This window comes from Staurois parvus, unplaced genomic scaffold (assembly GCF_062004578.1).
Source record: "Staurois parvus isolate SC_StPar_1 unplaced genomic scaffold, SC_StPar_1.0 ptg000884l, whole genome shotgun sequence".
Classification (NCBI taxonomy): Eukaryota; Metazoa; Chordata; class Amphibia; order Anura; family Ranidae; genus Staurois; species Staurois parvus.
The window spans coordinates 854,328-880,334 of NW_028318680.1; the positions used below are offsets into that span (position 1 = coordinate 854,328).

General features: G+C 41.1%; 1 protein-coding gene across 4 annotated transcripts in view; it reads left to right on the forward strand.

The window, feature by feature from the left end:
* The window catches only part of SMS (spermine synthase), a 220,255-nt gene that overhangs the window by 28,562 nt on the left and 165,686 nt on the right, over positions 1-26,007 (forward strand). For all 4 annotated transcript variants that reach the window (XM_089656059.1, XM_089656058.1, XM_089656061.1 and 1 more), the window contains exon 2: positions 23,052-23,172. In XM_089656059.1, coding sequence (XP_089512185.1) covers positions 23,052-23,172 — 121 coding nt within the window. The remainder of the gene's footprint in view (positions 1-23,051; positions 23,173-26,007) is intronic.

Here is a 26,007-nt window from a genome sequence, read left to right on the forward strand (position 1 = left end):
GGATAAAGGACTACCTCAAACAAAGAGGAACATGTATAGGATTATGAAACCATTTTTAAAGTGGTATTAAACCTCAAACCAAAAATGTAATATATTGCAGTTTAGCAATCCTTAGATATAGAGGTAGCATTTCCTTTTGTTTTTCTCTTGGTGATCTGGCCAGGAACACACCTCTTGTATTAGTGTGCCTCCACTCTAGGTGAAGGGGCACCTTTGGACAGCAGCTTTGTTAAATAGGGGGGAGGGGAGTGTTAGATGTACTAGCAGATTTAGATTCATTTAAAAATGAAGCGAAACTCCAGTTTAGGGCCATTCACACCAAGTGCAGTTGGATGCATTTTTCACTACAATCCAACTGCATACAGTCCAAAATCCAGGCTGTCCATTGAGTATAGTTCACACCAGTGCAGTGCTGTTGAAAAGTAGAACATGTTGCATTTTTCTGCACTGAAAATGTGCAAAAACCCACACACAGATATTAATGCACACAAACACATTGCAACGCATCACAGTGCACACAGAAGCCCAAGGAAAGAAAGAAATGACCTCACAGGACAAATGAAAATAGAAAACCGCGGGCCAACTGCATCAAATGCGCACAAATGTACAAAGAAAAATGCACAGTAGATATGCAGTTTCTTGTGTTAATGGGCCCTTATGCTTTATATGCAGTTATAGAAAACGGTTTTTACCTTTTGGGATAAAGGGTTACATGAATTAAAGCTAATCTTTGTAAGCACCTGTACAAAAAAGTGGCAACCACCCCAACCTATAAACTAGCCTTTGCAGTATGTGCACATTATTTATTTATTTCAGGTACTTCTATAGCGCTGTCAATTTACGCAGCGCTTTCCATACATATATTGTACATTCACATCAGTCCCTAACCCTGAAGGGGTGTACAATCTAAGGTCCCTAACTCACATTCATACATACACATACTAGGGAAAATTTAGACAGGATCCAATTAACCTACCAGCATGTCTTTGGAGTGTAGGAGGAAACCAGAGTACCCCGGAGGAAACCCACGCAGTCACAGGGAGAACATGCAAACTCCAGGCAGGTGGTGCCGTGGTTGGGATTCGAACCAACGACGCTAGTACTGCCAGGCGGAAGTGCTAACCATTTAGCCACTGTGCTGCCATATGGATAGGAAATGCACATTATATACAAAGATTTCCCAGCACATTTACCAGCCAACCTGCAAAACAACTAAATTGACCCTGTTAAAAACAGAGGGTTTTATTTGCATACATGCAGTGCCCAAGTCAAAACTCCTCTGTATGCTGCGGTACTAACGCTACAATTTACAGAGTAAATGGTTTGTCTCAACCCGCTGACTGAAGGACATCATGTTCTGTTGAAAAACAACAGACTTACTGAGCAGACCACCGGTTGAAAATAAAGGAAAGAAAGCCTAAAATAGAAAACTAAAGCAGTCATCACATCTAAGAATTGGTAAGCCGTGTAAGCTCCGAGGAGCAGGGCCCTCCTATCCCTCTTGTATTGAACTGTATTGTCTCCCGTTATACTGTAAAGCGCTGAGAAAACTGTTGGCGCTATATAAATCCTGTATAATAATAATATAATAAATGTTTGCTTTTGGGTTTAATACAGCTTCAAGTATGTTCATGGTAAAAACGACTTTTTCCTGATTCTTTAATTTTATGCCTGATTGTCTGTGGTAGTCCCTTACGCAGGGTTTTTTATAAGTTTTGTAAGTTCTATATTGAGGCTATGGGAGGACGGAGTGGGTAGTTCCTGTTTGGATAACTATTGTAGTCAGCTACAGCCAACTAAAGATCACCAGAGAATATAAACAGAGAGATTTTTAGCTGCTATAAATCTCTGCTACAAAGTTGCTGGAGTGATGTGGCCCGGAATCTGTTTTGTTTGGATCACTGCACATTGCTAAGCCCTGATTTATTAGGCCTAAGCCTTGCCAAGCTGAATGAACTTGCAGGTACTGTTTTCAATTTTATCCCAAATAAAGATAAACACGTCACTGTGGAACATGTGGAAAGTAACAGTTTTAGACCCTGTTCACATATCGCTTAGTCCTTAGTGGGAAAGCTGGTTCCTGCTTGTGATATTAAAAGTGTGATTCGCATGCATTTCTGCGTGTCATGCATAGGGCAGCCTGTTCACTTGAATGGGCTGCCCTATGTGCGTTTGTTGCTCCATAGAAGATCAGGAACCAAATGTTGGCCTATACACTGTCATCGGTCTGATGCTGCATCTGTCCCCGTCGACTGAGAACTCGGCGATCACATGACTGCTGAGCTCTCACCACCACTGTGAGCAGAGAGCAGTGACTGTCAGTTACCACTGTCTGCTCTGCCCTCCCTGCACTTACTGGAGCGCTGGGCTGTGGAGGGGGAGGGAGCAGCTGGCTCAGGCCCTCAGCGGCGCACTGAGAGGCAGAGCCAGGTGCCACTCCAGACTCTGGGGTGGATCCAAAATTTAAAGTCAAGATCTTTCTCCAGCTTGGACCGGCTGAGTGACGTCAGCCGATAGCGGGCTTCAGCCTGCTGTCAGCTGAAAACAGGTCACAGGACACAGAGCGGACTGCACTCGTGTGATCCACAGGAGAAATACAGCCAAAAGAGCTTTGGCTGTACTTCTCCTTTTAAGCTTTATCTTTAATTGACACTGGAGCTTACTCAACTTAGAGTCTATGGGTGAGTTGGTGAGTGTACCTTGCTGGGGATACTTTTAGGAGGCACTCTCTCTTTGCTCTGAATGGGCAGGTTACTGTCTCTTTAAGAATGTTTTGTGAATCAAATAAAAAAAATTCAGGTTATGACTCTATAAATGTGAAAAAGTCAGTGAATATCAGGGAGTGAGTACTTATGAATGACACTGTTGAGGAGATCTACTAAAACTGGTGCACACAGAATCTGGTGCATTTGTGCATAATAACCAATCTGCTTCTAACCTCAGCTGGTTCAATTAAGCTTTGACAATAAAACATGGAAGTCGATTGGTTACTATACATAGATGCACCAGATTCTGTGTGCGCCAGTTTTAGTAGATCCCTCCCTGTATGTCTGATTCTGTAACAGTAGCAATGTCACCTCTTGGAATTGTCTCTGGTGGCATTCAATGGGTTAACTACATTTTGTAGGGTTAAGCACATTTTGTGTAGTCTTGGAGTCTGGCAAAGCAGGTATTGAAGCCCTGTAGCTTTGGAGCTTGGGTATATATTCACTTCTGAATGAATATGCATATTTTTCTCCTTCCTTGCAGGATGCCCATTCATACCCTAATTAAGCTCAAAGCCTGGCAGTAGGATCACATTTTTGCTTGAGGAACAAGTTGTACCTTACAATGTGGCTAGAGACATTTCAATAAAGTAGTGCTGAGGAATGTAGAGAACTCTTTTCTTTGGAAACCAGTGAACATAACATTTGCATGGAAATTTACAATCTGGAAATTGTTTGCCTTTTTGTATAAAGGCGTAAATCACTTAGTCATAGCGGGCAATAGAAGATTTTTTTTGGGTAGATCTACTGTATATCAGAAGTAAAGATATTTTGCTTGTCAATAAAATTTCAGGGGAATCCACACTATAATTTGTTTTTAAACCCTCCTTGTTAAGAAGTATGTTTATTTGCACAGCTCATGTAATTTTGCTGTATTTTTTTCCTTTTTTTCCTAGCATCTCTATACTGCACTAGGGGATGATGTATGTCCCCTTAATTTCCATCTGGAGATGCCACCCTCACATACTCACTCCCAACTGGAACCAGAGTGTGCATGCTGAAGCTCCAAGCGCTGACACACACAAGTAGTGTAGCACTCTGCTTTTGAAGCTACTCCCAGCTCAACCCACACTAGCAGTGATTGACATGACAACACATTACATACATTCTATGTACCCTCCCTGCCCAGTGCGCTGCTGCGGCTGCAGGGTTATAACAGCAGTAGATCACCTGACTGCTGCATGACCTGTGCAGTAACTGCTCCCCAACCAGATGTTCTGGGAAGTGCTGCGCAGAGATATAGAATTACAGTGAAGGAAATAAGTATTTGATCCCTTGCTGATTTTGAATGTTTGCCCACTCATAAAGAAATGATCAGTCTAAAAATCGAATGGTAAGTGTATTGTAACACTGAGACAGAATAGCAACACAAAATTCAAAAGAAATGCATGTCTAACAAATTATGCACTGATTTGCATGTTCATGAGGGAAATAAGTATTTGATCCACTATCATTCAGCAGGATTTCTGGCTACCAGGTTAGATTAGAAGCAGTCTCGTAAAGGGAGTGCTGCTAATCTCATTTTATTACCTGTATAAAAGACACCTGTCCACAGGAGCAATCAAACAATCAGATTCCAAACTCTCCACCATGGCAAAGACCAAAGAGCTGTCCAAGGATGTCAGGGACAAAATTGTAGACCTACACAAAGCTGGACTGGGCTACAAAGCTATCGCCAAGCAGCTTGGTGAGAAGGTGACAACAGTTGGTGCAATCATTCGCAAATGGAAGAAACACAAAACAACTGTCAGTCTCCCTAGGTCTGGTGCACCATGCAAGATCTCACCTCATGGAGTGTCAATGATCATGAAAACAGTGAGGAATCATCCTAGAACTACACGTGAGGATCTTGTCAATGATCTCCAGGCAGCTGGGACAACAGTCACCAAGAAAACAATTAGTAACACACTACGCCGACAAGGATTAAAATCCTGCAGTGCCCAAAGCACATCTCCAGGCCCGTCTGAAGTTTGCCATTGAACATCTGAATGATGCAGAGGAGGACTGGTTGAAAGTGTTGTGTTCAGATGAGACCAAAATCGAGCTCTTTGACATCAACTCAACTCACCGTGTTGCCTATGACCCCAAAAACACCATCCCTACTGTCAAACGTGGTGGAAACTTTCTGCTTTGGGGGTGTTTTTCTGCTAAGGAGACAGGACAACTGCACCGCATCAAAGGGGCGATGGACGGGGCAATGTACCGTCAAATCTTGGGTGAGAACCTTCTTCCCTCAGGGCGTTGAAAATGGGTTGTGGATGGGTGTTTCAGCAATGACCCAAAACACACGTTAAGGTCCTGGAGTGTCCTAGCCAGTCTCCAGACCTTAATCCGATTGAAAATCTGTGGAGGGAGCTGAAAGTTCGAGTTGCCAAACGTCAGCCACCAAACCTTAATGACTTGGGGAGGATCTGCCAACAGGAGTGGGCCAAAATCCCTCCTGAGATGTGTGCAAACCTGGGGGCCAACTACAGGAAACATCTGACTTCTGCGATTGCCAACAAGGGATTTGCCACCAAGTACTAAGTCATGTTTTGTGAAGGGGATCAAATACTTATTTCCCTCAAGAACATGAAAATCAGTGCATAATTTGTTAGCCATGCATTTCTTTTGAAATTTTTGTTGCTATTCTGTCTCTGTTACAATACACCTACCATTCGATTTTTAGACTGATCATTTCTTTGTGAGTGGGCAAGCATTCAACATCGACAGGGGGATCAAATACTTATTTCCTTCACTGTATATGGAAAACAAGAAGAATAACGTGAGTGTTTTGAACAAAATAAAAGTAAAGAAACTGTTAATAATTCATAGTAATGTGCATGTAATAGTGAAAGTGATTTTTATACACAGCATTTTATTTTTATGCCTCATATATACCATGTGACTTGAGATCCTTCCGTTTCCCTTAAAGTGGAGTTCCAGCTGAAAAAAAGTGTAGCTGCTGACTTTTCAAATACAGTCACTTACCTGTCCCTTGGTCTAGCAGTGTCCTCACCACAGCTGGTTTCACCGACTGTCTCCTCTCCTTGGCGCTAGCATCTTCAGTGTGGGCACTCGGCTATGACAGCTTGCCAGGTGCCCACTGCGCATGCACGAGAAGCGCTGCGCTTTGTAAATGGCCCCGTAGTTTTCTGGAACCTGTGTCTCAGAAGACTACAGGGAGGGAGGACAACTTCCGCTTCAGATCACCTTAGGCAAACGTAGCGGAATTGGGAGCGGGTACCTGTCAAATTCGGGTACCCATTCCCCCCTCCGCAAAGCTGCCATTCCTTAATGGGGAGCAGGGGACAAAGACTTAAAGTGGAACTTCCCCTTTTGGGTGGAGCTCCGCTTTAAAGCAGTATCAAAGCCAAAACCAAAAATTTAATATATTGCAGCCTGCCAAGCTTTGAAGATTTTCATTTTTTTTAAGGCTTTCTTCCCTCTGGTTTCATCTGGTGATCTAGCCAGTAACACCACCTGTATTAAATTGACCCCATTCTGGATGAAGGAGCACATAGGGCACAGCAGACAGCAGCATTGTAATTCTTGTGGTGGGGTGAGGGGAGTGTTAGATAAGATGGAGTAGTAGATTTACATATACTAAAAAATTGAATCCAAACTCCATCTCAGACTGCAGCTACTCCAGTAGTTACAGCAACTTTTGTTTTTCTTTTGGGATGAAAGTTTTACATGCATAAATAAAAGCTGATTATTGGAAGAACAATGGTTTGTCTCAACACTTTGATACATTTGTAGAAAAGCTTGTTCTATTGAAAAATAACAGACTTGTTGACTGAACAACCAGATCAAAATAAAGGAAAGAAAGTCTAAAAAAGAAAACTAATGTAGCCATCACATCTAAGAATTGGAAAGCTGCAATATAATAATTTGTTTTTTAGGTTTTTTTAATCTTTCCATGTGCAAATATTTTATTCAAAATGTGTGTCATACAATATGCTGCATTCAGGTCCGTAAATTTTAGGGAGCTGAATGCAGCAGTATTGTATGGCAAGACTCCATTCGCACAGCTATGTTTTTGTCCTCTGTGTTTAGCTGCATAAACTAAAAGAAGGAAATTCTGCATCCACAGTTTGACTGTGACTGTTGTTTGCCTTGTAGGCATGTAAACGTGCAAACATATACATGTGTACAGCGTAATGGACCATATGCACTACTAGGGCTGGAATGTACACAAACAATGAAATTCTGAATGACTAAAAGCCAAGGTCACTCTGTGCCTGCCCCTGCTGCTAACTAAAATTGTTAATATGTACACTGTACATCTCTCCCTAAGTCATTAATGCAGTAGTGCAGGCGCAGAGTGATCTCAGTCTTCAGTCATTCAGAATGACTGAAGGCCGAGGTCATTCAGCACTTGAGCCACTGCCGCATATATGACTCATACAGGGCAAGGTGTAAATATCAACAGTGTGCACTCAGTGTTTTAATACACATCTCAACTCATATAGACATAACTTGGCAGCGAAAATAGCATATAGCTGTGTGCATGGCGCCTGTGATGTCATCTCAGCCTCAGCAAAATCGCTGGCTGGAGCTCAATTATGTGACATGTCAAGGATGTAGTCATGCAGACTTGTAAAGTTTCTGAAAGGTCCACCTTAAACAGAGAGGTACAGTTGCAAGAAAAAGTATGTGAACCCCTTGGGATTACGTGGAGTTTTGCATGAATTGGGCATAAAATGTGCTCTGAACGTCATCTAAGTCACAACAATAGAAGAACACAGTCTGCAAACATTAGATGTTGCCATGGTTTAATTGCACATAACATGTAAACATTCACAGTGCAGGGAGGAAAAAGTATAGAAGTATGAAAGAGCAAGCATTGAAAATATAAAAGTCTCATCAAAAATTACTTTAAAGTGAATATATAAGTAAGATTTTAAAATGGGTTCTCACTGAGAATATTTCAAACAACAAGAAATTTCCCAGCACACTTACCAGCTAGCCTGCAAAAAACAAATTGGCCCAATTTAACAGTGTATGTCAAAGACGGAAGGTTTAGTTGCACACATTTGCAAATCTATGTGAAAGCCACACTGCCTCGTCAAGGCTCCTCTGTATACTGTGGTCCGAACTCCTATAGTTTAGAGTTTCCAAGTTGGAGCACATATAACAGTAAATAAATAAGGGCAGGTTTACCTGGAGGGGGCCCACTGCTCTGTAAAGGCACAGGGACCCACTGAACACCTAGCAAAAGCACATTGGCAGCTGAAAGTATCCAGCATGTCCCCACACACAAAATATAGAAGTCTCTTTAGGGTGAATACATAAGTCAAATTTTAAAATAGGTTCTCACTGAGAATAAACTATAGATTTTCTTTAATGAACTATACAAAAGTAATTAGTTATGTTTTATTTTTGACTGTCCAACCCTGGCCAGTATAATGCGTGGTGTTACTAAATGCAGTTATAGCCTATGGGAGACTGTTAATGTGTGAAGGACTAGCTAGAAACTAAATAGAAAATGAATTGCCTTTAATTTTCTACATCATACATCCTTAACTTTTGTTCGGACATTGCTTTCCCTCATTTCCATCGAACTATAAATGAACATATATTATTTTTACTGTCATTCTTTATAGTTTGCTTCCAATGTGCAAAGGATGGTTCATTATACAGTTGTATTTTTCTATACACAGAGCCTCTCACATAATATACAATGTTAAACTTAAACATTAGATGCCGATACGGTGTGGGTTTAAAACAGAACCGGAAGTCTAAAAACATTCTACTAATATTTAAAATGTATTACATTTATTTTCTTTAATAAAAAAAGTAAGTTTAATGTCACTTTAAAAAAGATAGTCAGACTTGTTTAATACCTTTTTGCTAGTTAATGTGCACTCCACCACAGAGTAACATTGCGCGAATTTCATTTCTAAATCTCCAGTATGGAAAAAATGTCAACATTGTTAATATTCTCCATATTATGATTACGCCCATGCAGTGCGATAAACAATGTTTTTCCCAGTACTTTTCTTTGTGTTTATTAGTTTCTGTTTTTGGCAAGCTAAGGATGAGAATTGTACTTATTTTGTGTCAGTTCTATGTAATGGAAAGCAGCCAAAACGTGTGCACAGAACAATGTTGGGATAGATTTATTATTTGGATACTATAAATGTTAATTTAGTGTTGACATTTTATCTGAAGGTCTTCCCTGAATTCCCACAGTTGTCTAACTTCAGTGTATAGTCTGAGCGAGAGCACAGAAAGACGAGGCTGAAGTGACCTGCAGTTACCAAGCTTTTGCTGGGAATGTAAATGTCTAAATCACTACCTGGGTAGATCTGTCTAGATTAGTGTTTTTCAACGTTTTTTTTTTCTGTCAAGGCACCCTCTAAAATAATGGACAGTCCCGAGGCACCCTTTTAATTATGGACAGTCCTGAGGCACCTCATTCTAAAATGTAAAAAACGATTCTAATTTCCCTTCACTGGCTTCCAATAACCCAACATATAAAATTCAAAATACTAACCACAGCTTACAAAGCCATCCACAACACTGCCCCTAGCTACCTCACCGACCTCATCCACAGATATCGGCCAAATCGCCCACTCCGCTCCTCCCATGATATCTTCCACTCTAGCTCCCTCATCACCTCCTCCCACGCTCACCTCCAGGACTTCTCCAGAGCCTCTCCCATCCTCTGGAACTCCCTATCACAGCATGTCCGGTCAGCCCCCACCCTGTCTGCCTTTAGGTGATCTTTGAAAATGCACTTCTTCAGGTAAGCCTACCCCACCTCCACCTAAGAACTGTACTTGAATCTCCTCCACCAGATGATCCCCCCAGCTATCACCTTTTGTATCACCTCCCCCTTCCTTTAGATTGTAAGTTCCACGAGCAGGGCCCTCCTATTCCTTCTGTACTGAAATGTATTGTAATTGTACTGTCTCCCTTATATTGTAAAGCGCTGCGCAAACTGTTGGCACTATATAAATCCTGTATAATAATAATAATAATTCTAATAGTTTTATATAACACAGCAACAGCCATACACGTAGGACACCCAACGTTAGAGGTGATGTTTTTTTATCCTCAGTTTTTCTCCATCACAGAGCTAATGTGACCCCAGCAGTGACATAGATGGGCGGGGGAAGGGGGTCAAACAAAGATGCAGGCAACTGACATTTTCCTTATCAACTGATGAAGTCATTGGTTGTCTGGATGCTGGTGGCTAGAAGGTCGTAATGGTACACAATGAAAACCTGTGGCTTTGTGTAGCTAAAAGTCAGATTTGTTCGACCCACTGGCTTGTATACATGTTTTGGGTAATTTTTAGACGTTTTTCCAAGGCACCCCTGAAGAAACTTCAAGGCACCCCAGAGTGCCTGGGCATACTGGTTGTAAAAGGCTGGTCTAGAGTACAGCAAACCCAAATCAACAATGTTTTCTTTAAAGACACAGAGAACAGTATTAAAAGTGCAGTAGCTCTTGGCAGCCAATCGGAACCCCATCCATTGTTTACTTGTACCTACAGATTAGCCTAAAATAAGGTTTGCCTGTAGGTACAATAAATACCTCCTAAATGTGTACCAATTAGGAGATATGTGCTATAGTAGCAGGCGGTGACATCACCGGTGTATTCACACTGCACTCTTAATGGACAGCGACTTGGCCAGTCAAACAGCCAAAGCCTGCAAATCCAAAAGGAAGCCTGGGTGATGATAGAAGTGCCTATAGTGCTGACAGCGCACTGTGGAAGAGCTTAGTTTTCAGGCCAGTCTTTCATATTGTGCTAGTATGCAGTGCATACTAGCACATTATGGTATTTTGCAGAGGAAATGTTTTTTGGAATTTTTTTTTTTGCGCTTTTTACTACTGCTTTAACCCAGAAAATGTACATGATTTATTGCTAATATTGCTACTTACCCTTTCCATATCATTGCTGGTTGCTTTGTTTTGGTGCAGTAAAAAAATGCACCAAAATTGCACCTTCAAATTGAAATGAATGGAAAACCTGGCAAAAACACATCAAAATGCACCTGCAATTGCGTTTTTTAGTGCGTTTTGTCACACTTTTTTTCACGGGAAAAACTCATACATGTCTTTGCAAGGGAGCAGTGTGAAAGTAGCCTAAAGGGGGCATATACCTGTTGAGAAATATTTATACCATAGAAGAAAAAAAAAATGTTGCCTGGAGTTCTGATAAGTTGGGGTAAGCCTGAAAAGAAATATCCATATCTGTGTTGGGATCACTGCATTGCTGGCTGCGAGCTGCTGTCACCATATTTTGGCAAGTGATAATCTTTGAACGTTACCTCTATAATGTTGTACTTCAGTATACTGTAGTGGTTACATTTCAGTTAAAAATACTAGCAAGTAAGATGAGAATATCTGGCTATTTTTAGAAATGCTGTTATTAGATCTCACTGGTATCACATAACATACATTAACTTACATTAACAAACAGACTAGAGTGTAGAACTAGAATTGTAAATGAATGTATCAACAACATGGCATTTGTATTTACATATGGTTTGTCTGGAAAGTACTTAGCCTTAGAGGGTCCATATGTATTTCATGTATCGCTGCTTTGTATATTGATCCAAAGTGGCTAATTTTGCTGGCTAAGTGGCTCATTATAGAAATATGGGTTGAAGAGTTAATGGATACTGTTTAGAAGTAGTAATGTGCTGAAAAATATAAGGGTGCCTGCTAATATGGTTTAATTACTGTAGTTCCCAGTCATGATGTTGGTGGGATGCAATGGGCATGATATGAGGCCTATTAATGAACAATTTGCATAGCTATTAGTCCTGTGAATCTTCATGTACATTTGTTCTATGCAAATGCATTATGTGTTAAAATAAATGTAACTATTGTTTATTTGGTAATTCACTCAGGTATGCTCTTGAAGTATTACATTGTATGTCTTGTAAAAACGTGGGCATTTCCTGTGCGCTTCAATACCATCTGATGGGCATAATTTGGTGTTTTACTGTTGTCCATAAAAAAGTACTTTCGTTCAGAAGAGAAAATAAGTTAAGGGTCCATGCACACTGGGCTTAAAAAATGCTGCCTCTATAGGAGTTTTGTAATTTGCCTGTAGAAGCAGCTCAATGTTGACCTATATGCCCACACACATTGGGATGATTAGAGGCACAATTTAAGCTCTGTGTTTAGCGGCAGAAAAAGAAAACCCCTTTGGTTTGCATTTTTGAGGTTTTCTGGCTGAAAAGAATGCTAAATGCTCCTAAACGCTTGTACAAAAACTCTGTATATGAGCATTTTTTTTTTCAGCCAAAAGAGCTGGTGTTTTTTCAGCCCAGTGTGAATGGAGCCTAAATCAGATTGGTTCTTATCCAATTCACAGATCAAATGTACAGGCGGATTAGATGGTTAAATGGCTTGGCTTTTTTTTTTTTAATGGTTTAGGAAATATCTAGGCTTGACTTTGGTAAGGTAAATATATAAATGTATAAATGCTATATAAATGTATTCCTGTTGAAGGCATGTGTTGAAGTGTATTGGACTGCAGAGGGATAACCATGCATATAACATAACATTTTCCGCTGCAAATCTGTTTCACTTTCAATCTTCCAGTTGTATCTGCTGAAGTTACCAAAATGAAGATTATCGGAGCTGGCAGCAGACCCTGTAGTTCTGCAGCTGATTCAGCTCACCTAACAGTATAGTATTTGTGACTGTAATGTTGGCTAAACAGAAATATCTCATGTTGCCTGTCCAGTTTTCAGTTTCCTTCTGCATGCATGGCTACATTGGATAAACACTTGCTATGGTCTTATCTTTAGATATTTTGTACATTGTAGCCAAATTCATGACTTGCACTACTTCGTGGGCCTTGGTAATTTTTAAACCAACAAACCACTCTTATTTCAGGGGGAACACAAATGTGTTTAAAGTGGACCTAGGACCAGATATAGATTTTATGTTAAAGCAGAAGTATAGGCTGCTTTTGTGGGTGGGCTCTTGGCATAATAAGTAAGCACAGCCTGTTTACACATTATGGCACACTTACCTTACAAGTGTGGCCTCTTTCAGCACTGACTGATCTAGGCTGTCAGTTGCTGCTCCATCCCTTTCACAACTACTTCCACTTCCCATATTGTCCTTTTTGGCCATAGGGCAGCCCCATGCGTACAGGAGTTACATCGTCCCTGTGTCTTGGAAATTCGCTTTAACAAATTTCTCCTTACCGTGAGTACTCGCAGTTGGATGTGCAGAAATCCCCCATAAAGCTGTGCGAATTTCGCTTACCACGACTGCAGCTAAACTACACGATTTCTGCCCATCCAACTACTTTAGCTTCTGTTGAAATGTGGGTGATTGGAGCTCCCTATACCTGGAAATGATCACACGACACCTTCAGGTTGATGGTTGAATTCACATAAGGGCCGGCTTCAGACTCAGCCCTCGGTTTTATTACAAGCACACACATGCCCCCCACATGAATAAAGTCAATCCCCTCCCACCGAACAATGCAATGGGGAGTGCCTATACACAGGATGTACATTCCGATTGGAGCATAGTCTTTCCTATTATCTATCACTGGTCCTCCCCCATGAGCCTTCTGAGGTCAGCAGACTTCCTCCCCTTCCCCCCATGAGCCTTCTGAGGTCATATTTTCCAGCTCCTAGCAGTATGTTCATTCTCTGTACAAGCATCCCCTAGGAACATCAGTCTGTACCTGGATGGGCCCGATACGATCTTTATTAAAACACATCCATCCAAGATACAGTTCAGGTCGATAATGGGTTGTAAGATATGCATAAGCCTACACGCGGAGTTCGTACCGCTTGGCGCCTTGCGTTATGAAGTCCATGTGGTACTATGCTGCTGATATGTGGATACAGGCCCGCGGTCTACTGCCAGCGGCATTCGCATCGAATGCCGTGGTGGTATACACGCCGGTCTATAAGCGCAGATCTGCCGTCTCATCCATTACCGAGCTGAGTACTGTAATACATACATTGTACATGCGCATGGCCCAATTGCAGCCTTCAGAGCTTTAATTAAGCCACATGAGAGACATATGAATAACACGAATATATGACACATTTAAAGTTCGACCAACAATACAAAATTTCCATGACACCTGGCACCATTACAGATGCTGGGAATGAGCCAAGTTGTACACTGCTTGGTACATGAGATGCATACTATATAGAAAGAAGATAAAAAACTGATAGAAAAAAAGAAGAAACCGTTTTGAGAAAGAAGACTGTGAGCCTGGGTTCAAATATGTGTGGGGCTGTTTTTCAGCCCCTCCTGCTACGACTTCAGGTACAGGTATGAATTGCTAAACTGTGTGAAACTAGAAATCACACCTGAACCGGGCTGAAAGTCGTAACTGACTCTTCTTTTTAAAATCACACTGCAACTGGCCCACAGATATATGAACCAGCTCCATAGAAAAGCCTTTTGGTTCACGTCATGTGAATCGGATGTGGTTCAAAACTCGTCCATTTCACATATATGTGAACCAGGGCTGAATGTCTCTTCTGCCAAAAATATCTACAGTTGTTTATTTTTCTATTGTTTTGTTTAGTACTGCTTAAAGTTAGGGATGCACTGAAATTTCAGTTGCCGAAAACACCCCTTTCGGCTGTCCTCCGAAATGAAAATAAGCACTGATACAGGTGCCGTAAAAACTGCACCCCTCAAAGCCGCTCACCCCTCGCCATCGCCCACCCTCCGACCGCCGCTCGGTAGTTCAGTCTTACCTGAGACACCATCAATCCCGGTGTTGGGCAGAGAGATGAGAGAACATCTCTATGCTCTTGGAGGACCAGAGTGATGTCACTTCCGGTTGCGTCCATTTTTTTTCCCTTAAAGCACTAGATCAATGCTTTTTTTTGATCTAATGCTTTACATTGCAGAGGAGAGATGTGGGGTCTTATTGACCCCATATCTCTCCATAAGAGGACCTGTCAATTATTTCTATCACAAGGGATGCATGCATTTCTTGTGATAAGAATAAAAGTGATTACAATTTTTTTTTAAAAGTGCAAAAATAAAAAGAGCATTAAATACATTTTTCAAAAAAAGTTTAAAATGCCCCATCAGATGAAATGCATATACACTGCTCAAAAAAGTTAAAGGAACACTTTTTTGTTCCTTTTTGTGTTAAAGCAAGTCAGTTAAACTCCTGGGATATTGATCTTTTTAGTTAAGTATCAGAGGGGGTTATTAATCAGTTTCAGCTGCTTTTTAATGAAATTAACAAGTGCACTAGATGGGCAACAATGAGATGACCCCCAAAACAGGAATGGTTTTACAGATGGAGGCCAGTGACATTTTGCTCCCTACTCATCTTTTCTGTTTTTCACTAGTTTTGCATTTGGCTAGGGTCAGTGTCACTACTGGTAGAATGAGGCGATACCTGGACCCTACAGAGGTTGCACAGGCAGTCCAACTCCTCCAGGATGGCACATCAATATATACCATTGCCAGAAGGTTTGCTGCATCTCCCAGCACAGTCTCAAGAGCATAGAGGACATTCCAAGAGACAGGCAGTTACTCTAAAAGAGGTGGACAGGGCTGTAGAAGGTCCTTAACCCATCAGCAGGACCCGTATCTGCTCCTTTGTGCAAGGAAGAACAGGATGAGCACTGACAGAGCCCTACAAAGTGACCTCCAGCAGACCACTGGTGTGAATGTCTCTGACTAAACAATCAGAAGCAGACTTTATGAGGGTGGCCCTGTGCTCACTGCCCAGCACCATATAGCTCAATTGGCATTTGCCATTGAACACCAGAATTGGCAGGTCCGCCACTGGCACCCTGTGCTTTTAACAGATGAGAGCAGGTTCACCCTGAGCACATGTGACAGACGTGAAAGGGTCTGGAGAAGCTGTGGAGAACGCTATGCTTCCTGTAACATCGTTCAGCATGACTGTTTTAGTGGTGGGTCAGTGATGGTCTGGGGAGGCATATCCATGGAGGGATGCACAGACGTCTACAGGCTAGACAATGGCACCCTAACTGCCATTAGGTGTCGGGATTAAATCCTTGGACCCATTGTCAGACCTACGCTGGTGCAGTGGGTCCTGGGTTCCTCCTGGTGCACAACAATGCCTGGCCTCATGTGAAAAGAGTATGCAGGCAGTTCCTGAAGGATGAAGGAATTGATACCATTGAATGGCCCCACGCTCGCTTGGCCTAAATCCAATAGAACACCTCTGGGGTATCATGTTTCGGTCCATCGGATGCCGCCAGGTTGCACCTCAGTGATGCCCTGGTCCAGATCTGGGAGGAAATAACCCAGGACACCATCCGTGGTTTTAGGAGCCCCAACGTTGTCAGGCATGCATACAAGCACGTGGGGGCCATACAAACTACTGAGTACCATTTTGAGTTGCTGCAAATCTCAGCCAAATGGACAAGCCTGCTACATTGTTTATTCACTTTGATTTTCAGGTAGTCTTTGAATTCAGTCCTCTGTAGGTTGATCATTTTCATTTCCACCAAACGATGGGGCATCTTTACGTTCCTAACACATTACCCAGTCCATATCAGTATAGATATCCAGCATGATATTTTTCCCCATTGCAATCTGATGTGTTTTCAAAGTGTTCCTTTAATTTTTCTGAACAGTGTATTTTGTATGACCTCCATGAATTGTAAAGACAGCACCAAGTCTTCTAGGAATGGAATGAACAAGTTGGCGACATATTGCAACATCTATCTTTTTCCATCCTTCAAGAACGACCTCATTTAGAGCCTGGATGCTGGATGGAGAGTGATGCTCAACTTGTCTCTTCAGAATTCCTCATAGGTGTTCGATTGGGTTCAGATCAGGAGACAAAGAGCAGTACATCTGTGAATTCATGATACCATCAATGAAATGTAGCTCCTCGACTCCAGCAACGTTCATGCAGCCCCACAGAAGGACACTGCCACCACCTTAATTCACTGTAGGCACCATTTTTTTTGTACTCCTCACCTTTGTGACACTATACAGTTTTGAAGTCATCCGCTCCAAAAACATTTATCTTGGTCTCATCACTCCAGAGTACAGAGTCCCAGTAGTCGTCTTCTTTTTCAGCATGGGCCCTGGCAAATTCTAGGCAGGCTTTTTGTGCATGGGCTTTAGGAGAGGCTTCCTTCTTGGACAACACCCATGCATGCCATTCCTCTGCAGTGAATGCTGTATTGTGTCACGGGAAACATTCATCCCAGTCTGGCATTCTACTTCTTTAGCTAACTGCAGTGAACTTGCATGGCGATTTGCTGCAACCCTTCTCATCAGAAGACACTCTTTTCGAGGTGTTAACTTCCATGGATGGCCTGGACATCTCTGTGAGATGGTTGCAGTTCCATCTGTGTTAAATGTTTGTATCACTTTATCTACAGTATTCTGACTGATAAGTATAGCTTTGCTGATCTTCTTGTAGCCTTCATCTTTCTTGTGTAAAGAAATAATTTTCTTTCTCAGGCTTTGTGACATTTGTCTTGCATGTAGTACCATTGCTGACAGCATGAAATTTGAAGGGGTATTCTTTGTAACGTCCTGTTTGCTGGACGCCTGTTTAATCAATAATTAGACTCACCTGTAGTTGAATTCTTGTTAACCACTTCCTGAGCGCCCTATAGCAGAAATGCTACAGGGCGGCACGGGTGCACAAAATTACGTATATATACATGTGATTTTGTATTTCCAGGTAGGGGGCGTGTGCGAGCCGCATGTGCGCCACCATTTCTGGCCTTGGATGTCAATCACCAGGTCTCTGCCAGTGATTACTTGCCGGCACCTGGTGATTTCGGAGGATCTCTGACGGGGAGGAGAACTGTTTTGTTTACTAACAGTTCACTCCCTGTCAGCTTGGGTACACTACTTTGGATGGTTGTGCACAACACAGCCATCCAAAGCAGTGTGATTACAGTGAAGCACACTGACACGGCCCCCTAGTGAAACACTCCCAGCACACAGTTAACCCTTTGATCTCCCCTCATGTTAACCCTTTCCTGCCCAGTGTCATTAGTACAGTGTCGGTGCTTCTTTTTGGCACTGATCACTGTATTGGTGTCACTGGGGCTGTCAGTGACACCAAGTCAGTTCCCCCTAGTGCCAGAATATCCACCGCAGTCCCGCTATAAGTCGCTGATCATCGCCATTACTAGTAAAAAAAAAAAAATCCCAGTATATATACCACCATTTGTAAACACTATAACTTTCATGTAAACCAATTAATTTACACTTATTGTGATTTTGTTTTTTTTCTAGTAAAGACATATAGCAGAATACATTTTGGCTTAAATTTATGACAAAATTTGATTTTTAAAATTTTCTTTACTGGAATGTTTAATCACAAAAAGTCAAAAATATATTTTTTTTTTCTTTTCAAAATTGTCAGACTTTTTTTTTTTTTTATAGTACAAAAAATAAAAAATGCACAGATCAAATACCACCGAAAGAAAGCTCAATTTGTGGGAAAAAAAAATTAATTTGGATGCAGTGTTGCATGACCGCACAATTGTCAGTTAAAGTAATACAGAGCCATAACGCAAGAATGGCCTGGTCGGGGGGGGGGTTAAATCCTCAGGAGGGAAAGTAGTAGGCAGCACAGTGGCTAAATGGTTAGCACTTCCGCCTGGCAGTACTAGGGTCGTGGGTTAGAATCAACCACCTGCCTGGAGTTTGGATGTTCTCCCAGTGCCTGTGTGGGTTTCCTCCGGGGACTCCGGTTTCCTCCCACACTCCAAAGACATGCTGGTAGGTTAATTGGCTCCTGTCTATATTGGCCCTAGTATGTGTATGTATAAGTGTAAGTTAAGGACTTTAGATTGTACACCCCTTGAGGGTTAGGGACTGAGGTGAGTGTACAATATAAATGTAAAGTGCTGCGTAAATTGACGGCTCTATATAAGTACCTGTAATAATTAAAATAAATAAAATAAGTGGTTAATTAGGATTTTGTTGTCAAAATTTAGCTTTGCTCCTAAGACTTTCATTGAGGTGTGTTCATTTTTGCAACATGGTCTTGAATACATTTGTTAGGAATATATACATTTTTGTGTGTGCAAATTAACAAATCTTGCTTGCAATCACTGGCCCACATTTGTGGGAGTATTTACTAGTATAGCGTCCCATAAACAATGTTGACTCTGAAAGGAAAGTAAAGGTTTTCTGACAAATCTGTTGTAGTGTACTCATTTATGCTGAGCACTGTATGCGTGTGTGCCTGCCCTGCAAAAACCTGATGTTCATTTAAATGGTACACATTGTCATATTGAGAATGGTTTTTCTTTTACACGATTAGTGTTAGCTGGCTGAGTTCAATACCACACTGTAAATCGCAACAGCCCATGTAAATTACTGATGAAATGTAAAAGGTTTAATTCATGGTCTCCCACAGTTTCCCAAATTTATACTAATACTTGCCTCCAGATTTAGCAATGACTGGTCTGAGGCTCAAATTTATTTGGATTCAAGTTCTCTTAAGCAAGTAAAGTCTTGTTATACACTGTATCTTGGAAGAGAAACAAAGTGCTTGATGCCAAGTCTGGGAGAAAGTAAGGCTGGCCAAATCTACATAGGAGTGCCGTACCCTTTTCCACGTAATGGCTTTATTGGCCACACACAGTTTAATTCTTTTGTAGTCTGAGGATCATTTATACTTTATTTATCCAAAAATCTGATGCACAGTTCTTGTAGTGAAGTTGTTTCTGGAAGCAGTTTCCAAAAGATGCAACAGAGAATAGGTGATTTATTGTGTGCTGTGCATTTCAGCATTGATAGCCGTGCTCTGTGAGTTTGCTTTATAGCTGAGCTGATATTGCCCTTTCAAGCTTTTACTTCACAATAATAGCATTTACAGTTGACGGGGCAAATCGGACAGGCTGGTCGTACTGAAGTCGATCGATTGTCTCAACGTCAGTTCAACCAGACTGCCCATAGATTGATTGAATCTCAGCTGGTCCCTGTTGAACCAGCCAAGATTCGATTAATCTCTGGCTGCCTTTAAAGCAGAAATCTGGGAATTTTTTTTTCTCTTTAATTTGCCTGTGCAGTGGGGTTGTGCCGGCACTGCACGGGTTAAATGCTTGTTTTGTTTTAGGGGAGGGGACACTAAAGATATATTCACCTGACCCTCCTATCCTGCCCGCACAAGGCTGGTCCTTTTGGCTCCTGCTCCCCTGCGGTCTTATAAATGGACTGTTCCTGACATCAGCACACTCCACAGAAGGAAACAGTTCACCGCTGGACCTTGGGGGAGCATGGTTTTCACACGCAGGACAGGTGACTATGAGCTTAGTCCTCACTCCTAGAAAAAAAAATGAGCAGCTGATCCATGCAGTGGGGTCACAGCCCTACTGCATGGTAAAAAAAAAATTAACTGGTGTTCTGCTTTAAATATATTATACTTAAATATAATCTGATATTTCTCACATATATATAAAAATCTAAAATTTTTTTGCTAGACAGTTACTTAGAACCCCCGAAACATATTTCTTAACCAGAGGCCCTGGAGAATAAAATGGTGGGTGTTGCAATATTCCTTTTCTCTCTCTATACCTCCTCCCTGGGCCAACTGATGACCTCCCATGGCTTCCAATACCACCTCTATGCTGATTTCACCCAGATCTATCTCTCCGCTCCCCAGCTCACCCCCTCAATCTTCTCACGTATCACAAATCTACTAAGCGACATATCAGCATGGATGTCACATCACTACCTTAAACCCAATCTTTCAAAAACTGAGTTTGTAATATTTCCTCCTCCCTGGTCCCCCACTCATGACTTTACCATTAAGATCAACAGCACAACCATTGGTCCTTCCCCTCATGCCAGGGTGCTAGACGTAATCCTAGACTCTGACCTCTCCTTTGGGCCCCACATCCACTCACTGGCTAAATCCTGCCGCCTCAACCTCCAGAACATCTCCAAATTCCACCCCTTTCTGACCAATGACACCACAAAACAACTTATCCACACCTTGGTCTTATCCCGCCTGGATTACTGCAACTCCCTCCTCACTGGTCTACCGTTACACAGGTTATCCCCCCTTCAGTCTATTATGAATGCTGCTGCTAGACTCCTATACCTTACCAAGCGATCATTGACTGCTGCCCCTCTCTGCCAATCCCTTCACTGGCTTCCACTAACCCAACGTATAAAATTCAAAATACTAATCACAACTTACAAAGCCGAGCGGGCTCTGTCCATATCTACAGAAACTGAATGGACACAGATGTGTCTTCCACCCACTCTGCTGTGACCAGCAGATCTGTGAACTAATCCCCTGTTGATCGGTACGGAATTCTCTCCGTGTGAAAGGGGCTTAAAGGTATATCTGGCTAGAATGTTTGGAAATGTTACATTTCTTGCTATTCATTTTGTGTCATGGGTGTTTAGAATGCTCTTTTTTTTCTAATAAATATCCTTAACTGTTATGTGTAATTATGAAAATTTGCTTTCTGTCATAACCAGACAAATAGTCTTCTATTTGGACTGTTGAATAGTTGGATGTGTTGTCTAGTAACAGGACCTCATGATTTGAAATAACTCTGTTAGTGTGTCATGGATAATAGTTAATAAAAGTTCTGTTCTTTTCCTAGCACAGTGTTTTTAGTTTTCCTGCATTATCCTCATGCTGGTAGGTTAATTGGCCCTAGTATATGTATGTATGATTGAGTTATGGGCCTTAGATTGTATGCTCGCTGAGGGCAGGAACTGATGTGAATATGTAATAAATATGTAAATCCAATCCGCTCTCGGAGCTCTCCTCACTGAGCTCTGCAGAGTGTAAATTCACCTCTCTGTCCCCTTTTTTCTGAACTCTCGGACAAGCTTTAAGATTCAACTTTTAGAATGGCCTTTTTAGGTACACTGGTGTCTGCCGATAACTAAATACCAATTGTGAATATACTGTATATGGACACTGGAGAGCTTTGAAAGCAGCCAACCTTGCGCGTACAAATTAGGTATTTTTTTTTTTTTTAATAATAAAAACATTAGATTACAGCATACATTGCCACTGCAATCTATTCATCAGCAGTATACACCAACATAATATTACATAAGTACAGTCACTTCCAATATGAGAAAATGTCAATCCCATTAAGCTAGCAATCCTAAGGGTATACTAAGTACTACTCTCTCCCCGGGGAATGCCAAGCACAGCGACATTTAGTTGTGTAAACCATAACAAGTGTACCTGAACAAAGAGCCACAATCTTAACCAAAGAACAAGAACATTTCACAACTAGAACTGGCCTTTAAATCCATGCATTTCTGCTATACATATATATGTCTGTTGGATACATACACTTAGTGGTTTCGTATAGATAGACAAAGTCAGGAGCAATGCATTTCCTTTGTAGTATTAACACTGAAAAATTCATAAGGACTTTAGAGCCAGTGGAGGAAGGTCTGGGGTCTGCAGCCATGGATCCCATAGTGTTTCAATATGACACTCTTCTAGAAGGGTAGAAGTAACCTGAGTACACCAGTCCTCAAATGTTAAGGGAAGAAGCCACTTGGAGGCAATACATTTACGCACCAGGAATAACAATCTGGTAATAGAGGTTCTGACCTGCGGTGTAAAAATCCTAACACACGTGTCAAGGGATCGTTATTCAAATTTACCTGGAATAACTTCTTTATAGTATCAATAATAAGGTGCCAATAGCAGCCCACTTGGGGCAGTGCCAGAACATGTGCAGTCGAGCGCTAGCATCTAAGGCAATCAGGACTCACCTAATGGTTCCACTAATGGAGGTTCACCAGCGTTCTATATACCCTGTGCATTACAAATAATTTAGATTAAATTTGCGTAGACGAAAAGGATACTGGTTAAACCTGCTCCAGTGCATCCTTCCATGTCTCCTCATCAAGCTCCCAAAAATATTTTTTCCCACCCCATCTTACCAGGGATACAAAGTTTGAACAGGGATTTATCCAACCACAACCTATAGAGCGAGGAAATAAGACCCTTCCTGTCCATGGCAGAGGCAAGGAAGTCCATAAGAGGTGTGGGGATCAGCCTCATGTAAGATAATTTGGTCTTTGCTAAAAGGGCGTGGCATATTTGGTGGTAATTGAAAAAATCTGTGAGGGGAAATATCAAACTCATGCTGCAGGCCCTGAAAGGATCTTAATTGATCTTGCGTAAACAATTGATAGATGAATTGCACCCCACTAGAAAACCAATCATCAAAACCTTGTAGCTTGCTCAACTCCTCAAAGCATCCACTCTCCCAGACGAATTAGGACTTTTAGTATCTTTTGTGTCAATTTTTTTCCACTGTATCCAAAAGTTTGTAACATTTTATGCATGATACTTTTTTTTTTTTTTAATATCTCACGTTTTAGCTGACGGAAATGCCATTATCAAAGACCTACAGCCCGTGTTCCAAGAGCATGGAATGACAGAGACCGTGCACAGCTGGGCAGACCATGGTCACCTGGCCACATACACGACTAAAACTGGGAGGTAAGAAAGCAGATCTGTAAAACAAACCTTGGTATTAATTATGTGCCATCTCAGGATGACCTTTCTTTTCTGTAGAACATACACAAGATTGCTGAAAGTGCTGTAACTAATATTTCTAAAAACCTGACAGTCTGGCTTTTATAATTGCTGTCCAGTTCTTTAATTGCTGTGCAGAGTGTCCAGTTAGGACACTGTGCATAGCAAACCGAATTTTATCTAAAGAAAAAAAGGAATAAATTATTCAGTAGCCTGCAGACATTTACAAAGTCAAACAAGTGCTTCCACTGATAGCAGAAGTACTCCAAAATATATGCACCACTCTTAAGTGCATTGGCTGACTGATTCTTGGCAGGTACAGTAATTACACACACACACTCATGTGTAGACCGTCATTTAAATCTTCATAAATATTTGTCATCTGTGAAAATGTCTTGTTTTTGGTCGTTACCCTTTTAATCTGTGGGTGTGACATTATTGTAGGTGACTTTATTTCTAATACTTGGCTGTAAATCTAGAGTATACAAGTACAGGTCTGGGATCCATTTATTAATCTAACCTATGGAATATATGGCATACAGCATTTCACAACTTATTTTTAGAATAACCTCCTGTAGGTTGTAAATTGGAATTATTATACATTAACTAATCCTATTGTAAAGGGTTATTTCTCATTTAATAAATTTCAAATGGAATGTAGATTTGGGATGATGTTTTCATGCTGACTACAGGGTTTGGGCATATTGGAAAGTATTACAGAGCGGGACAGGAATCAATAGCCGTCCATTTTCAATACAACGTGTTGTTTTGTGTGTTCAGTTTTTGTTTTTTTCACATATTGTACTTGGACATTTATATGTTATAATTTTACCAATAAAGCCTCATTCACATTGGCACTCCTGTGATTAGCTTTTCTAAATGCAGGAGAAGGCATCTGGAAAGTATAAACAACTTTCCATTTTTTTGCCTGCGTTCAGATGTTTCCACTTTAAAACTGAACTTTACCTATAACAACTTGATAAAAAATAATGTTCTTTAGCAAGAAACATACATAACATGCCACTTTAATACATTAATAATTATGCTAAGAAAATGAGTGTGTAATGCAAATTGTTTCCAGCTTCGTTCTCACTGCTTGCCGGAGGCTGCCATTTTGCTGAAGCCCAGAGCTCATTTTGCTGAAGCAGCAAATCTTTAGGCTGTCGGTCTCTACGCTTTTGGCACAGTGCCTTAAAAATAGAGAGCAATTGAACATGTATAGTGCAGAATCATACAGTACTACTGGCTTTTGAACAACGTAGGCACTTATTTTTAATGTTTAAATATATCTGCAAAAGGGGCCAGCTTGAAGTGATCTAGCAAGTCCTAATTTTCTGAAGAAAGTTCCACTTTCAGTAGTTTAGCCTCATTTAAAGTGTCTAATCGGATCCTGGATGCACAGAACTCTATTTTCTCTAAGTTCAGCTAAACTGACTGCACCTAAATGCACGTGTACACAGCGTGAATTGCACCATCGAAAAAACATGACATGCATGCATTTAGAAATGTCATCTAAATGCAGGTTTGACAATGCCCGTGTGAATCCGGCCTAATTATTACAAAATATTATTTTTTACTATAAAGGCTTCTTCCTCTTAAAGTTAATATACCAGTTTTACTGATGCTGATAACGTGAATTCTACATTATTTTAATTCATCTCTCAGGATGCCCACTTAGTGGTTATATCACCACTGGAATTCCCAGCTTTGCTCAACTACCTCACTGTTACAAATCCAGTTGCTGCAAGAACAGTGGATATAAAAACTCTATACACCCCTGTTTAAAATGTCAGGTTTCTGTGATGTAAAAATGTTTCACCTTTTAATGTAACCTATAAACTGTATAACTCAGTTGAACAACAAACTAAAATCTTGGAGGGAAGTAAAAATAAAAAACTAAAATAATACGGTTGCATAAGTGTGCACATTCTTAAACTAGTACTTTGTTGAAGCATCTTTTAATTTTATTACAGCACTCAGTCTTTTTGGGTAGTAGTCTATCAGCATGGCATATACTTGACAATATTTGCCCTCTCTTCCTTGCACAAACACTCCAAATCTGTCAAATTGCAAGGGAGTCTCCTGTGTACAGCCGTCTTCAGATCACCCCACAGATTTTCGATTGGATTCAGGCCTGGGCTCTGGCTGGGCCATTCCAAAACTATAATCTTTTTCTGGAGAAGCCATTCCTTTGTTGATTTGGATGTATGCTTTAAGTCGTTGGTATTCTAAACGATGAAGCTCCTCTTTGTGTTCAGCTTTCTAGTAGAAGCCTGAAGGTTTTGTGCCAATATTGACTGGTGTTTGGAACTGCTCATAATTCCCTCTACCTTGACTAAAGTCCCAGTTCCAGCTGAAGAAAAACTGCTCCAAAGCATGATGCTGCCACCACCATGCTTCACTGTGGGTATGGTGTTCTTTTGGTGATGCACAGTGTTTTTGCGCCAAACATATCTGCTGGAATTATGGCCAAAAAGTTCAACCTTGGTTTCATTAGACCATAACACATTTTCCCACATGCTTTTGGGAGACATCAGATGTGTTTTTGCAAAATTTAGCCAGACTTTTATGTTTTTCTTCATAAGAAAAGGCTTCCGTCTTGCAACTCTACCCCATAGCCCAGACATATGAAGAATGCGGGAGATTGTTGTCACATGTACTACACAGCCAGTACTTGCCAGATATTCCTGCAGCGCATTAATGTTGCTGTAGGCCTCTTGGCAGCCTCCCAGACCAGTTTTCTTCTCGTTTTTTCATCAATTTTGGAGGGACGTTCAGTTCTTGGTAATGTCACTGTTG